This window comes from Protopterus annectens, chromosome 3.part1 (assembly GCF_019279795.1).
Source record: "Protopterus annectens isolate FY-2018-M chromosome 3.part1, PAN1.0, whole genome shotgun sequence".
Taxonomy (NCBI): domain Eukaryota; kingdom Metazoa; phylum Chordata; order Ceratodontiformes; family Protopteridae; genus Protopterus; species Protopterus annectens.
The window spans coordinates 1,606,084,498-1,606,102,554 of NC_056732.1; the positions used below are offsets into that span (position 1 = coordinate 1,606,084,498).

At 38.2% G+C, this 18,057-nt stretch overlaps 1 protein-coding gene across 2 annotated transcripts in view; it reads right to left on the reverse strand.

The window, feature by feature from the left end:
- Window positions 1-18,057, reverse strand: part of VPS50 (VPS50 subunit of EARP/GARPII complex) — a 2,487,651-nt gene that overhangs the window by 557,123 nt on the left and 1,912,471 nt on the right. For both annotated transcript variants that reach the window (XM_044067641.1, XM_044067642.1), the window contains exons 18-19: window positions 16,965-17,141; window positions 2,243-2,373 (exon numbers count right to left, since the gene is read on the reverse strand). In XM_044067641.1, coding sequence (XP_043923576.1) covers window positions 2,243-2,373; window positions 16,965-17,141 — 308 coding nt within the window. The remainder of the gene's footprint in view (window positions 1-2,242; window positions 2,374-16,964; window positions 17,142-18,057) is intronic.

Genomic DNA, 18,057 nt, shown 5'->3' on the forward strand with positions numbered 1-18,057 from the left:
GAGCATACTGTCTCAATGGCAATGTTTGCACTTCAAGAAATAAGTCTAACACACAGAACATGAACTGTAAAACTCGTTTTCCTAGTCATCATATACATTTTACACCCAGTACTCTAACCATAAACATAAAACAAACACCCTGTAGAAATATAGGATTCTGGGTTGAATAAGCCCTTCCATTCTGCAACCATCTTCACACAGTCTATGACAAGATGCAGTGTAACTGGTACAAGTGCATTTAAGCACTACATATGTCTCTTCTTCAGTTATTTTTATTGGTAATTTTGGGAAAACATGATCCATCTCCATCTCTTCAACCAGTCTGTCAAGTACCTTAAAACATAAAGATGTGTATAATGACATCAAAACATTTAATTATGGTACTTGCTTAGTCTTCTGGAGTCCAGGAATGTCTGCTTCTAGCTGCCTTTTGCGACAGCTAGCCATTTGCTGGAATTACACGTTTTTGTACCATTTCTTGTTTAAGCTCTTTTTATTTGAACATGGACATCCCAGGGCATATGCTATCCAAATTGTCTGATAACAATTACTTCTGATGTCTACACAATACTTTTGATGGTTGTACAACAATACTAATTAGATATATTTTAACCTTGCAAGTAACTCTCTTGAGGATGTCTTATTAATTTTTGTGAACAAAAATGATGTCTGAACAATCCAGCACATATATAATATCTATGCAGTAATTCCTTGTGCGATCATAACTGTCGACGCCTGATGTTACTGTATACCAACATATATCAGATGGCTACATCTACACAAGTATGGTTTTTACATGAGAAAATACCCAGCCAGCAGGCAGACATAAGTACTACACAGTCACTTGCAATAAACAAGGTCTCAGTCAGCAGAGATAACCTTATGCCATGAGGTACAGTCTGAACCAGTTAGTGCTGGGATCAGGGTACAGACGACCTGCACTGTATTACATTACCTACCATTTTTTTTATCCTCCTTTCACAGCCACTGTGCCTCTAGCAACCTCACAACCAGTCAGCAAAGCAATTTGTGTGACTCATCAAAGGCTTTCTTTTCAGCTTGCACCGTCTCTCTTTTCATCTTTTTCATATGAAGTAATCCAGTGTCACCTCACCACTATAACATGCTTTAGATACTTTATCTCCTGAACTTTCAAACTGACTCTTATAAGAGCTTTTACCATAAACCTAGTGCTTCCGACAAAGGGCTGATCAGGCTCTCCAATCAGTGAATGAAGGGGCCATAGGGCATTTTTGCCTGGGGGTGGCTAGGGTCTGATTCCCAATTTGAGAACAGAACATAAAGGCTGACAGGTATATGGAGAGTCATTGGGAAGAACTGAGGTTCTCTAATGTTTTACGCTTCATGAATTATACCTTGCATTCAATTAAGTAAGATGCTCAATGTCCCTTGAATTACCAGTGGCACTTTTAACTACTTTGAAAACTGTACTTCAATCCTCTCACTTAATTTGTTTTCACCTCACTTAAATTATGGCACTGTAGATTAAAAATGTACCACTCAATCAAAGCTTTTGTTTTCTCTTACTTGAATTAAACTGATATATACCACATCTACATGCAAGTTCAGTGGGATAGCTAGGTTGGGGCAAAAGGGGCAGCTGCCCCATCACAAAGTTTTAGGAGGCACGATCAGCAGACACCAAATGTTCTTCAGTACATTACTGGCATTCAGTATTGCATTTGTAGCCTGAACTGAAGTGCTTTAGTGCTCTTTTTTTGTGTGGTAAACACTATATCAGCTGCTTGCTACAAATGTAGTAATGAGTTTGCAACAGTTTAAAATGAAAGATGAGACTTTTTTCTTTTGCACGTGTTCTGAATGGAAGCACTGTAGCACTCTATTTGTGCCATAAACTGCAGCAAGTACTATGTAGTTTGCTACAATTTTAAATGAAATAAGCGTTTTTGTGTTTTTTTTCTTTTGCATTTGCATTCTTGAAGGAATTACTTTAGTTCTCTGTATGTGGCATAAACTGTAGCAGCTAATTGCAACATATGTAGGAAGCAGTTTGCAACAGTTTAAAATGAAAGATGAGTGTCTGCTACTTCTTAAATCTGAGTCAAACTTGTATTTTTTTCTCTAACCTTTCTGCTTGGATGACCTTCATGCAAGTCCTCTTCAGTCTCCATACCAAATTTCCTGAAGGGGGTTTACATGATGTTTTTACTCTTGTGGGACTATTCATATATTTTTAAAGACATTTAGAACTGTTACGTACCTCTTTGGAGGTGCCTCTCCTTCTCCTTCTCCAGTTTTCTCATCCACATAGTCTCTTTTCAGTTCTTCAGGAACATCGCTGTCACTGTCGTACTCTTGGTAAGCACTCTTCTCCAGTTCATCAGATTCATACTGCCGAAAACAATCAGACATTACAATTCCAAAATGCAGCTGAGGTCACTCAGCCAAAGTAGAAACATATCACACATACCGACTGGATATTAACAGGCTGTTTATTTTGCATCCTGACCATAAGAAATCTATCAGTGTTCCTTCAGTAAACAAATAATGCACATTTACTTTTCGACAAACTATGGATGACATGTAAATTGTGGTGCAAGCAGGCATGCAGAAATCTGACAAAACTGTTTTGACTGAAAGGCAACATGCACCCATACCTCTCATCTTCTTTGCTCAAAAATTCTGGACAAAGCCAAAAATAATAAAATAATGAGACAAATGGCCAAAATCAGGGACAATTCTTAAACATGACTCTAATCCACTTAAAATGTTAACAGAACAACATGTACTGCATGAACATGCATTTTCTTAAAAATAAGTATGTCTGGAATTACTGACGTACTTTAATCCTCTGGGATTTACAAGAAAATCAAACGTTTTATGACAGGGAAAAATATCAGGCAACATCAGAGACATTCTGCAAAAGTCTGGAGAGCTGAGAGGTATGCATGCACACAAATAATTTGGAAATCTTGCAACAAATATATTTAGCACTACCAAAGATGATAAGTGCACCATCAGTTTTCTACTTGAAACAGCAAGAAAAGCAGTAATACTGCAAGGAATACAAAGTACCATCCCACCTGACATAATCTACCTACTTATACAAGACCAGAATTAATGTACATTTCCATCAGGTGGTTTTAGGCTGCTAACAGTATGCCATGCTTTATACAGAAACTAATATAAATGTACCGTGAGCAGGGGAAAAACATCCACAGTGAGACAAGTCTTAAACAACAAAAAACAAAAATGATTGATGATAAAACAAAAATAAAGGTCTTATGGACAGCCAATGTAATTTCGGTTAATACATTAAGAAAAATTAAGATGTTATAAACAGCTTACTAGCATTTTTGAGTAGAAACAAGCCAACACTTTGGAAAAACCAAGACACTTATTGTTTTCTAGAAAATGTAGTACATCAAAAGATGAACTACTTTCAAAAGGTTTGCCATTTCAAGTGAAGACGGAGCAGGTAAATTATAGATGTACAAAACGAGAATCCAGATAATGTTCAGTTTTTGTAACTCTTATTGCTGGAGAAGCCAGCTTTATGGAAAACCACATAACCAAGTATTTGCCTTCAATGCCTAAAGAAATGGAGCAAGTGGACTCCATCTGACCAAGAAAGAGAAACAAGAATAAAATGACACCTTTAAGGCATATAATAGAACCTCTTTGAACTACAGCAGCTTTACTCAAAGGAAGTTGAAGAAACAAATTTGCTGAATGTGGAAAATAAAGAAATAATCCCAGCAATGACCTGGAACACACCAGCTTTATTGACAACAAAATGTTCCTTCGACTAAGCGCTTTTGCCAGTAATTGACTTCATCAGAGTCAAAGAAACCTCTAACTACAACAGAATAAATAGTGAAACATTTTTTTTACAAACACTTAATTAGTTAATTGATAAGCCAATCATCAGCCATAAAATAACATTAGGTGAACCGCCCTTAAAAAAGTGCTTAGGACAAATCATTTCATCCAAAACAAATCAAAGAATCCATTTAACAATGCGTATAATACCTAGCCAAATTTAAACATATCCACTAAGCTCCACAAACAACAAAATTGGTTGAAAAGTTTGAGTGAACATATAAAAAATACTATAAAAATTTATTCCATGAATTAAAAACATTGACATATAAAAAAACATATGTATAAAAAGAACACAGCAGTAGGCAATGCTAATAAACATACCCAAGCTGAAAAAACATTGGTTTTTCACTACTTATTCTGTTGTAGTTAGAGGTTTCTTTGACTCTGATGAAGCCAATTACTGGCAAAAGCGCTTAGTCGAAGGAACATTTTGTTGTCAATAAAGCTGGTGTGTTCCAGATCGTTGTTAGGATTATTTCTTTATTTTCCAAGTTTTTTGTTCCTGTTGGGAATCTGTTTTTGCTGTGAAATTTGCTGAATGTGACTGTTAAATTTACTGAGTTGGCAGGAACCAATCTGCATCCTAAAGAAAATTTTTTGCAAGCATATAGGACAATGTCTTCCTACAATAATATAAGGCATTAGCAGACTATCAAGAGTGCATGATGACACACTGCAATGTATTACCATTGTACAGCAAGTGAACAATGAATTTTTCGATGTAATGCCATTTGGAGATTTTTCCGTTTGATGGCTGAACATAGACCCAAAGCCAACTACTGCTTCAAATTGTCATAGAACTGATCATCTTCTTCTTTTTCAGGCTTTTCCTGATACTGCAATATATTTTCCATACAACAGACACTGCTGGAAAAGTCTCCCTCCACCCCAAAAGGAAATAAGTGCAGACTTAACAATTACCCCCATATCTGTAAAGGACAAAATGCACTAACATTTTGCATCGACAAGTAATAAACAGCATACCATGCTACTTTGGGTGCCTTCAGAAGCCCAAGGGGGAAACCTGTTCTTAGCAAGGCAGTCTGGCATCTTTTTTTTTTTTTTTTTATATAGCTGACCAATGGGTACCATGACTCCTGCAAATTTCAGTGAGTTAATTTAGTACACTAATTTCCACAGTTTGCAGCATTAATGGATAAAAACTGTTACCTGTGACACAGATTACCTTAAGGGTGTCTTGCCTTGAGTCACCGGTTGTGAGCTCAGAATAGAGCACAGCTGGAAAGAATACACTATCAAAGTTATCTGGCATGGCAGGAATTTCCTCAGGGACTATAGCGTACCATTTTTCTACTTACTTTTAACTGCCACTAAGAGAGAGAATTTCCTTGTTCTCCCATCAAAATAATAAAATGCCCCCTAAAGTACTGCCATCAGGTAGCTGTCTGTGTGAAACATCACTAAAAACAGCTAGATTCAGGGATCCATCCTTCCAATCGGGTTGAAATTTTTGACCTACCTTTACACAATGGATTTTCTAAATAGTCTTGTCTGTTTCATAAATAGGCTGTACAGTGGCATATTTTAAGCTGGGTGCGAAACACGAAGCAGTAATGATAACATTGGGTTTACTCTACCCAGCAACCCAGAGAATCAGTTTTATTTTCAATCTAAGCAAGTCTGTCCTAGCTGGGGTAAGAAGGTATCCTATTGCACTATCCATCCATGATGGCTCCATGTAGACTTTTCATGTTGGTGAACGAATACCATTCCATCACTAGTGGTCCTAAGCCTCATCCTACAAATTTAAAGTCATCATGCTTTTCATGGCCAACACTAAGAGTCACCTTTAGAGAGGGAAGAACTTAAGAACCAAAATCATCCATATGGCAGAGTAACATTCTGGGCTAAGTGCTCTACCCCAGTTAACAAACTGCATAAATAAATACATTCCAGTAATGTTATTCTTTCCTTCTTGGCAGAAGAGTACAGAAGGGTCAACATTCTCCCTCCTGACTTAATGATGTGATTTACTTTGTTATACCAGTAGTGATACAGCTGCCAGACCATAAACACACTTCTCGACTTTTCATAATCATTCCATGTTTCTTGCTTCAGGACAACACACATAAATGCCACAAGACAGATTGATACCTTGTAAAAATGCAGAAAGTAATGATGGAATGAACTTTCCACTGCTTTTGACAAACTGTGTCTTAAAGGAGTCGGAAAGATTTTGATGTATATGCTGCTAAATCTTTTCAAAGTTCCTTTCCACAAATTATTGAAATATGTCAGCGGTAAGATGTGCTTTGGATGTTATTCCTTCTAGCGTTTGTTTGAGTACACACCCACCTAGTGAAGATGCATTTTTAGCCAACATTAACTTCTTCAAAGACATAATTTTTTTAAACAAGAAGCATCTTTATTGAGTTACCACTTATGACATTGGCAATCATACATTTATATAAATGAAAACAAACCATATTGACATATTTTTAATTGCAAACTTAATACATTGAATATAATTCTCTGTACAGTCATTATCAGTCAAACATTACCTACAGTAGCTCATTCAGTTCCTGCCTTCACTTAAACCTCATTCCTCCTCCAAAACATTATTCTGCATGTATTGTTCCAGCAATTCCCATTTTTTCTATGTCATTTGCTACTACCCTTTTCTAAAGGTCCCACTTCCAGTTCTAGTATCTCTGTTACTATATTCAGTACAGCTGGTTTAAATTTGATTTCTATTTTGTAGTAATTGCTTACTTTTGGCAGCCACCAGAATTAAAATTAGCAAGTCGCTACTATGTCTAGGCAGTTCAGATTCTGTATCTTCTTCTTCTTTTGGCTGCTCCCGTTAGGGGTCGCCACAGCAGATCAACTGTTTCCATTTCTTCCTGTCCTCTGCATCTTGCTCTGTCACACCAACCACCTGCATGTCCTCTTGCACCACATCCATAAACCTTATCTTAGGCCTCCCTCTTTTTCTGTTACCTGGCAGCTTCATCCTTAGCAACTTTTTCCCAATATACTCTGCATCCCTCCTCAGCACATGTCCTAACCAGCATAATCTTGCCTCTCTGGCTTTGTCTCCAAACCTTCCAACCTAGGCTGACCCTCTAATATACTTATTCCTAATCCTGTCCATCCTAGTCACACCCAGTGCAAATCTTAACATCTGCAACTCTGCCACATCAAGCTCTGACTCCTGCCTTTTTGTCAATGCCACTGTCTCCAACCCATATAACATAGCTGGTCTCACTACCCTCTTGTAGACCTTCCCTTTCACTCTTACTGGTACTCGTCTGTCACAAATCACTCCTAACACTCTTCTCCATCCACTCCATCCTGCCTGTACTCTCTTCTTCACCTCTCTTCCACACTCACCATTACTCTGAACTGTTGATCCCAACTACTTAAACTCATCCAGCTTCGCCACCTCTACTCCCTGCATCCTCACCATTCCTCTATCCTCCCTCTCATTCACACACATATATTCTGTCTTAGTCCTGCTGACCTTCATTCCTCTTCTCTCTAGAGCATATCTCCATCTCTCCATGGTCTCCTCCACCTGTTCCTTACTCTCACTACAGATCACAATGTCATCTGCAAACATCATTCCATGGGGACTCCTGTCTGATCTCGTCTGTCAACTTGTCCATCACCATTGCAAATAAGAAAGGGCTCAGAGCTGATCCTTGATGCAATCCCACCTCCACCTTAAACGCATCTGTCACTCCCACCGCAGACCTCAGCGGTGTCACACTACCCTCGTACATATTCAGATTCTGCAATTCAGATTATGTATCACAACTAAAAAAATAATTTCCCTGGTTACACCAATTTGCTCACCCAGTATTTCTGACAGAGTCGTCTGCAGGGAATTTGTAAAGTCTGATAACTCATTACACTCCAAAAAAATAAGTTCCCAATTACAATTTCCTCCCTCCAACATTTGCAATCCACCTGAGGAAAAATTCTTTGGAGTCTGCTTGGGGTATAAATTCTTCAAAGACATCAGTATACTTTCAGTTCTGTATCTCATTCTGTTTTGCCAATTCAAATAGCATATCCACTGCCAAGTGCACATTCGGTTCCATATATAAATCAGAGGGCAATCCTATATATAAATCAAAGGGCTTTATCTGACAGTTACTGGTCCAGTGTGCACATTCTTCTAATGTGATATGTCAAAAGACCTTTATGTGCCTGTATTAGCTGGGTGTAAAAAATTTAAGTTATACCAGTTCTTGCCCTTCACATTGCTTTACTAGCCTGTCCTACAAATTAAGCTGTCTGTGGCCTTTGTTATCTGACCACAAATCTTACCGTTTGAATTTTTTTTGTGAATGAGGCTACTTACAACTTCATTCTAGCATCTGTGGATGCATTATTCCATCTGCATCAAACTATTCTTGTATTTGTTTCCATCCATCTATCCATTCTTTGTAGACAGGGTATTCCCACTATGCTAGTAGCTACTTTTCAGGAGAAACCCAAGGTGGTATTTATCACTTCAAAATTCTTCATCTCAGCTTCATTTCCATTTTACGAGTTCTTTGGCATAATTTTCATTAATCCTTTCATCTTATCAGTATCATTTTATTGGTCTGCTAGTCCTCCAGTTAAATGCTGACTTTATGTACTCTTGACTGATAAACCCTTACACAAATATCACAGCTCCATCCTGGCCACTGATGATTTTGGCTCCTTTCCACTCTGCACAGTCAGCCCTTCCTTTTGTAGTACACGCCGTCTTCCACTTCAAACACTTTATCAAAGGAGTTTCTGTAGTGCTTTTTGAAATTTGTGCAAATGCCCATCCTCAGCAAATGATTTCTAGTCAATCACAACAGAAATGAGATTTGGATTCTGTCCAAAAGCAAATTATGTTGTCTGCATCCATAGACATTCTGGACAGTAATTTTCTATGAAATTCTCAGTCAACTGTCTTGTCCGAGTCACATCCACGACTAGCTTTTAATATTAACACAATTTTTGTTAGTGTCTGAATGTGTCTTTATATCAGACCACTGCTCTAATGACTATATGCCACAGTGGTTGTGGTTTCAGTACTGAAGTTCTCTGTCATATCTTTAATTATCTCATAACTGAATTCTCCATCTCTGTCACTGAATAGTTTCAGAGGTAGCCTATGTTTGGTTAATGGCAAGAATACACTTCTTGGCTATTTCTGAAGGGGTCTTTGTCTTTGTAATGCTTCCAGTCCTGAAATATGTAAATTGGTTGATGATATAACATTATTCAGAAGTGCCAGTTTCAAGTTCATGTAAGTCAACCACAACTGTCACACAGGACAAAGGCATGGCAAGAATATACCCAGCATTAGGTTTGCTATACTTCAGGCAAACCTCAATGGATGTCACTAATTTGTTTCAGGACAGAAATACAGCCAAGGTCTTTATTTCCTGCACAGCAAAGCAATTTCAGCTGTCTGTCCACAGAAGCATATCCACACTGAAGATGCAGTTTTTTTAAACATTTTCTGGTTCTCATTCTTAACTATGTTCTTAGACATTGTAAAGACCTTTTTCCTTTTTCCTCACAGTGATTCTCCTAAAGATCGTTATCTGGAATGTTGGCACAATAATGTCCATAACTAAAATTCAAGAGTTACTAGTTGTTTAAACGTCAGTACTTTGCAATGTTCCATGCCCAGGACTCTCCCTGTCCTTTGTAATGACATGTTACTCAGCAACAAATGTTCGCAGGCAATTACAAAGCTATCTGCCCTAGTGGGCCACTTTGAACCTAGTCAATTTCCCTTTCAATGGTGAGAGTCAAACCTTGTACCTTGTGTCTGTTAGGTAACCACCTTAACCATTTTACCAATCCCCTCCCCTATTCTCATTTGGAACTAATTTCACTCAATGTGTCATATTTTTATGAGTATTTCCTATGAATAACTGTATCAGTTTTCAATACCTTGTTCGCCTCACACTGACTCAGTTTACAAATAAATCTGTCTAATGACTTGCCTCCTGACTCATAGCAGACCCAAAAGATTCTACTACAAAAATCTCTGTATCTAAAATTGGCTCATTAACAAACAAAGGAATGCTGTACAACTCTATATCTTCACATATTTTGCTCTCTCCCTTTATTTTTATTGGTTCACCGTTGTCTGGAGAGCCTTTGACTCAGTGATAGGTTTTAAGACACATGGCAAGCGCATCTGGATCTTTTGCAGTGTCAGTGGTGCAACAGATAGTACACTTGTCGTTGGTGCAGAAGACTGTGGGTTCCATTCCCACACCGGGCAGATGGATCGCTAGCAATACAGTGCAGCATAATCAGGGTGCTGCCTGCTGATTGCGCCATCCTTCTGACGAGACATTAAACAGAGGCCCTACCTACTTGAGTTGGTGTTAGCTCAGGTGGACGTAAAAGATCCCCATGGTACCTATCAAAAAGAGAAGGGGAAGTTCTTAAACGCCCTAGCCAAATTTCCCCTGGTAGTACAAATACTAGCTCAGGTTTCCCCTGAAAAACAAAAAAGCTAGTAGCCTAATAAAAATAACCTTGTCAACAAAGGATAAATAAAAAGGATAAATAAAAATAAAATAAATAAATCTTCTATTGTAATGAACAAATGGCAGTCTCATTTGGGTATTCTCTCTGCTCGGCTTGCTACCTCATTTCTACTGTCTAAAAGATGTCTTCACTGCACTGCTCGATGTCTTTTTTCCAAAAATGAGCTTTAGGGTCGACTTCAATGAGATAAAAGTATATTCAGTACATACTCTTAATGCTAAAATTTTAGCATGCAATATTAAACTTCTTAACAGCAAGCATTTCATCTGAGGGCACCATAATATATTTACACATCTAACTACATTTTGCTCAAAATCAGATATGCTACATGGCACAGAAAGTATGCTACCTCTGACAATCTGATCAAAATTAGAGTATGCTTCATAAATCCGATTATTTTTCTGCTTCCAAGAGTATAGCACCAAACCTCATTATTGAAGTGGCTGTGCCTTCATCTGTGTTCAACCCCACTGCTGAAATCTCTGTTGCTGTGTCTTTTGTTCTCCCAGTAAGTGACAGTTAGGTTCATAGGTTTATACTAGGCTATCTGCCCTAAGGCATTTATAAGCCTAGCCCAAAGTTTCCCTTATTACGCCACCCGCCCATAAAAAAAAATGTGCCCATTATTATTTTGTTTGTCTGTCCAGCAGCAGTACAGAGATGAGAGATTCCGGGGTAAACCTCTCTCCCCCCCTCCACACAGGTCAAGATTTCTTGAGAACAGAGCCAGCGAGGTCTCACATGGACGGGGATTTTATTATTTTACAGCACAGTCACTGAGAGTCTGAATAATCCTCCAGCATCCAGCATTATATCCTATCTATTTATTTAAGTCGGGCTTCTCTCTGGTGGTGTTGGGTTTTTTTGATTTTTGAGGGTGATCATTGTCCAGCATTTCCAGGTTGGTGGACATGGCCTTGTATGTCAGGCACATGTCACCTTTTAGCAGACGAGCTGAAGAACTGAGTTTCTTCAACTTTTCTGAGCATATGACAGATTTTTGAGGACTTTTTTTTCCCTTTGGTTATTAGGTGAGTTCAATTGCTCCAGATGTCGGGTGATTAGATGTGGATCATTACAATGGGACATTATCATTGGGGATGGGACAACAAGTGAAGAGTACAGGGGAAACAATGTGTTCAACCACATTCTTCCATTTCAGCAACCAAAGTCCAAATAATAAACAAGTTTTTCCTTCTGTCATATGGCATATTTCATTTAAACACAGCCAAGTGTCCACAAATGTTTAAACTTCAGTAAATTATCAGGTGAGATTTGAAGACTGGCTCTGTGGCATATAGGGATGAAATGGGTTAGGCCAGGCATAGACCTGGTAGCTGGAGGTAGTGAATTCCATAGTATAGAGACAGAGTATGAATAGAGAGAGTGACCTGGTTTTCTTGTAGGTTTTGAGACAGCTAAGAGATCTGATCGTAGGGATCGATTTGGTATGTAAGGTGACACTAGATTGGCTAGTGCAGGGCAGGCAGTAGGTATGAAACTAAAGTTGTGCAAGGTGAATAGCTGAATAAAGGCAAGTTGGTTAGGGAGTTCAAGCCAGTTTAATTCTAGCAGTGATTTACAGTGGTGTGTGAGATATTTAGAGTTTGTGGCAAACTTTGCAGCTTTGTTGTAGAACTGCTCCATCTTGCTTAGGACAGATGTTTGTAAGTTAGTTAGGACAGGAGCACCATAAAGAAGGGAGAGATGTAAAAATGTTTTTGCAAGGGTAGTTTTGGTTGCTGCAGTAAATAAATGTTTGTTTCCATACAAGAATCCCAGTCTATCTGTGCACACACCCAATAATGCCAGGACACATACATTATTCCTCTGGGTATCAGTAAAAAATATAGCTAACAAGTAATTACATTACAAAAGTAAGGCATAAAATATCACAGAAAATTCAGACACCAAGCTCTTCTAAGTGTCTGGGGGCTCCCACTCCCCAGACTCTGTAAATTGATACAGGGAGCTCCCTTAATTATCCTTGACTGTGTGGAGACCCAACAAAAGCTGATGCTGGTTGGGGAAAAATGAACTAATTTCCTGATTATGTTACTAAACCTGAACAGGCTGTGATATGACCCTGTTAGGATAAGGCTGACAATGGCCTCTGCTCTCCCTGCTCAGATATGTGTGTACAGAAAGCTGCTGTAGATTTTGTGTGTGTGTGTGTGTGTGTGCGTGTGTGTGTGTGCGTGTGTGCGTGTGCGTGTGTGTGTGTGTGTACGTGTGCGTTTGTTTAATTTTCATCACAGTCAAACCTTACAGGTTATTATAGCTTGTGTTTGGGCTGAGGACAGTGTGGTGACTGCTTCTTTTACTTTTCTCACAGACCTCAGAGTTGTACAAAGAAGGTTACTATAGCTTGTATCTAGGAACAGCAAAGTAGAATGCATTACTGTAATCATTATTTTTTTCACTTTCCTTACAATCACACTTCAGGCATGTATACAGGTGGTTGACTTTGACATTTTGGGTTGAGAAGTGAGAAGGCATGCTATGTATGTGCATGTCAGCAGTCACTTGAAATACATGACTGTGACGATTTTAACCTCTGCTTTCATCCCAGTTTAACACCAGAGGGATGCATAGGCAGTCTTTTTTGGGAGGTGGTTAGGGAGGCAGGCATTTCACAGACAGGGTCTGTGTATCCAGACAACTAGTATGTTATTTTATTGTGAACTATTTTGTCATCTTTGAACATTAAGCCTTGGGTACATGTTATGACTTCCTTGACAGAAAAAAAAAATAAGACTGAAATTGTTTTCTTACTCAAGTTTTTTTTTTTTTTTAGGCCACCATTGGATTAAAAGGATGAGAAAATGCTCTAAAATGACTTCCACCAGAACATTCCTAATGATAAACTTATTCAATACACAGACAACTTTACGATTATCTGTTGCGCCACTTCCACCCCCACTCTCTTAAAACCAACTCAGGATGCTTTCACTTCTACTGAACGCTGGATGCTAGATAACTATCTAGCACTCAGCGCATCAAAAACTAAAATCATGGTATTTACGCCTTCACCAAAATACCACTATACATAAGAACCCATTTTCCATTACTAGCCAAAACAATACCTCTCTCAAGGTAGTATCCCATGCAAAGCTTCTAGGAGTCCTTATTGATGAACAGTTAAAATTTGATACCCACCTATTAACTAATATAAAGAAAACTCACCAGAAACACTGCATGCTTTACTGCCACAACCGCTATATCACTCCCTCTACTAAGATTGTACTATCTGCCACCTACCTCATATTCCTTCTCTCTTATATGGCGTTCCACTCCTTACTAACCTCCAATCTTCTCTAAAGACAAAACTATGGCCCTGTTATAACAAAATTTCTAAGTTTGCTACCGGCTTAAAATCCTACTCTCACTACTGCAATACCCTACAGAAACTAAATTGGCTAGAACTACCCAACCATCTTACCTACGTTCAACTTACTCAGGCCCATAAACTCATCTTCAATCCCTCTCTCTGCCACTCCCTTGCCTCCTCTCTCAAAATGCATCTAACCGGAAGACTTCTAAGATCCAATAACCAGAATTTGCTTGAACTACACAAGCCTGCTCACCCACCAGGCAAATGCTTACTATCCTTTTCCCTAGCTCGCCTCTGGAACTCCCTGCCACCACTTATTTGTACTACCCACAACCACTCTGCCTTTAAGACCCTGCTTCATTTCCATCTCACAAACCTCTGGGAATGTTCCTGCACTCACCCCACATGACTCACCTCTATATTACTCCCAGTATCTCATACTCCTTCATTCTCTCTTCTCATTCATCATACTGAGCTACACTGTCTCTTAATCAACTTCTCCTCACTTACTTACTCTTACACTACTTTTGTTTACTGTCCCTCTTTTCTTACATCATCACTTAATACCGCTTACCCCCCTATCCTACTATAACTCTCCTAACATTACTTGTGCCCCCTCGGCGATATTTCCAATGTGTAAACAAATCTATCTGTAAACATGCACAAATGTTTTTTTTTTTTTATATTTTTCTTAACTTATATATATATATATATATATATATATATATATATATTTATATATATATGTATATATATATATATATATATATATATATATATATATATATATATATATATTTATATATATATGGTTTCACTTTATAATCTCGAAATATAAAATACCACATTTTAGTATCTCAACACTATAAAGCCAAAAACTAAAAAAAACGACAACCCACAACCACAAAATTCAAAATCGCATTCATACACATATGCACACCACCATGCAAGCCCCTCTGTGCCCCCCCCACTACTTATATATACTAACTCCAAGGTCGCACTAAACACACAAGCACATAAAACCCACCACTACACACACACACACACACACAAAAATCCCTACCAAATATCCTTACAAAAACACCACTTATCTGACTTCCCAGCTAAATCCACAAACTGCACCGCACATCACAAACGTGCCAACACAACCGCGGATTCAACATTTCCGCATTCGATATTATACAGTTTCGCATAACTGCACTTTCGGCTTTATAGTTTCGAGACAGTAAAATTTGGTATTTTATTATTTCGAGATGATAAAGTGAAACCATGTATGTGTGTGTGTGTGTGTATATATATATATATATATATATATATATATATATATATATATATATATATATACACACACACACACACACATACATATATATGTGTGTGTGCATATATTTTTCTTTACTTTTTTAAATGAATTTTCACTGTAAACTGTAGATTTTTATACTATGTTATACCTTCACTCTTCACCAATATTTCAAAATGTGAATGTATTATCTTCATTTTATACCGTTGGCTTGGAGCTTTTCTCCTTGGGACTCCATTGAAAATGGACTCTTCGTGGCCCATTGGACTATCCTGGTAAACAAACTGTAAACAAATAAAAATAAATAAAATAAAATTTTCTAAATGGTTATCACTGTCTTGTTTTGGTCAGGAAATTTATGTTTAAAGGATTCAAAGAAAATGACAACTGAATAACAGCAGTGAATTTCTTTCCTTAATTATAACTTCTGTTCAAACCAATACCAGATGAAAAAGTTGTGAAAAAAGAAAAAAACTTTAAAATGCACTTCAGAGCATATAGGAAGTTATCGCTTCTTGAAAAAAGCTGAAAAATATGTCAGAATGTGAGAAAAAGAAGAAAAAAGTAATATCCATGGCATGGGGAGCCCAATATTGGGGAAAAGGGGTGGGACAATGGAAAACTGGAGTGTGTGTGTGTGTGTGTGTGTGTGTGTGTGTGTGTGTGTGTGTGTGTGTGTGTGTGTGTGTAGGTGTATGTGGGGGGGGGGTGAAAAAGTAGGCCTAGGGTGCCATTTCACCTACAATAAGTCCAGACTTGTAGACAATGCATCTTTGCTGTAACTAAATGCCAGTAACTGTAAACATCCATATGTGGCATGGTGTCCCACAGGGAGACCTTCTACATTGCCCATTTGATCATGAAGGGATTCACATCCAGATCAAGTAACCTGTCCTATTCAGTTGAGCAAGTGACGATAGATTTATCACCCAGAAGATAGCCTAGTATAAACTATGAACCTATGAACCTATGGTACACACAGGCCTGTTGTAATAAAAGAGTATTGTAGCTACAGGTTAGTCTGTGTGTAGGTTGTCTAGGAAGGTTGGCAGTGACAGGGTGATATGCAGACTGCAAGTGCGTAGGGGGCCCCCAACTTGGCATTTGCTGAAGATCCCCAAAATGCTAACACTGGCCCTGCTTAAACAGTGAAACTCAAGTGCAGTATGTCAGTTTAAGAACCTCATTGCAGTGGGAAGATGGCATATAAAAATACAGGACAAACACAAATTTTTCTCGGGACTAAACTAAAAGGCATTATTGTTTCCCATACTGTTTGAATCTCCTAGAAGCTTAGTTTCAAAACCTGATGACTCATGACCTAGCATTAAGCAACTTGTAGATGCATTTTTTTTTACACAAGGTGGTATCAAGAACAAAAGAAATGTACTTAGAATAATGCAAAGAACTCTGAAGGAAGGCAATTAGCCCAATAAACTGGGAATCATACTCCATCAGCTGCACAATAAAGCATGCAGCTGTCTGTTTGATTCTGTTTTCTCTGTCATCTACAGCAAAGTCAGAAAGATGATATCTTGGGTACACTGTAAATTTCTTTCCTTACTTTTCAAACAGTATGTGAAATGAGCTCAAAAACACTGGTGCACATGAGCAGCAGATTTTTTTTTTTGTTTAGTATGTGATAATACATTTAGTGCTACCGAACAGAAAATGGCTAGTTGTCTTATAAACAGTTACATTGCAAACACTGCCATAAACCGAAAACAGTAAAAAAAATCCAGCCAAAGATGATAAATTATGGGTTGCTGACTTGTTGCACCATTAACCTTTTTAAGCAAGTGTTCCTTGTTTATGGTGATAACGCCTTTGCGTATAATGTCTGAAAACAAACATGTAAAAGCTCCTAGAACAAACACTCTAAGTGACTTTAAAAAGGGTGCTCAGTCAAATTTACAGTTCAGTAAATAAATTCTCTCATACCCCATTAGAAGCCAGCACGTCCTCTGTTTCATCCTCTTTGAAATCTGCTTGCATCTCAAACGGATTTCCTCCATCACGGTGCTGTTCAAACAGAGAAGTCACTGTTGAGGCTGCTACAGTAGATTGCTTGCTAGGAGACACTGAAGGGGAACGTGTCTGGTCCATAAATTTAAACTCCTGCAATTAATAAAGGAGTGAATAAATTAGATCAGGCTGCACTGCATGTGTTCTCATAAATGTACAACTATTGTTGCTAGTACTACCATATAAAACCTTATAGCAAAGACAGATTTGTGATGTCTAACAAGGAAATACCCTCAAAAGTAGCACATTAAACAGAGCACCACACAAATTGTGCTTCTCCTCAAGCCAAAACCCAATGGAGACTGTTTACATATGAACACAAGGCAGTCACACAGCTATAGATTTGTTTAATCTGTCAAGCCATCATAAGAGCCTTGTTAATAGTCCAAGTCCTCAGATACTGCTTACTAACTCAGCTAGGCCTAGTGGCAGGGAAGTTGGTAAGCATTCATATTATGACACGGGTGTAATTATAAACAGCTGGCACCGCAGGAATACTCCTATACATCCATAACATCATGTCTTACACTTCCTGGTCTAAAACAATCAGTGATCACTCAGGTGGAGACACTACATAAGAAAATGCAATTTACCTACCCTAGGAATGAACAGTGCCTCTGGGATTTTCCTTTCAACTCAAGTCAATGGCATTCTGAAGCTACATGGCTATTAAATCTGTCTACAGCATTTTTTTTACTACCAGAGTAAACAATGTGAATGTGCCTGATACAAATCAAATAAGGTGTACATCCTCAGACACTTACTGGGTTTTCAGGTACGCAGTGTGTATAATGTGCAAATGAAGTTCAGAATCAAGGAGGTGTACATATTTCTGTAAAAATATCATATGTGACGTCTGACAGTTGCTAAATCCTAGTAGGTCTGGATATCTAGCAGACACCTTAAACAGAGGGCTCTAAGGTACAGAGATTACATTATACAGTGGAAGTACCAATTTACAGTTATGGTAAACTTACAGATACAGTACAGAATAAGGTGCACCCCAGTC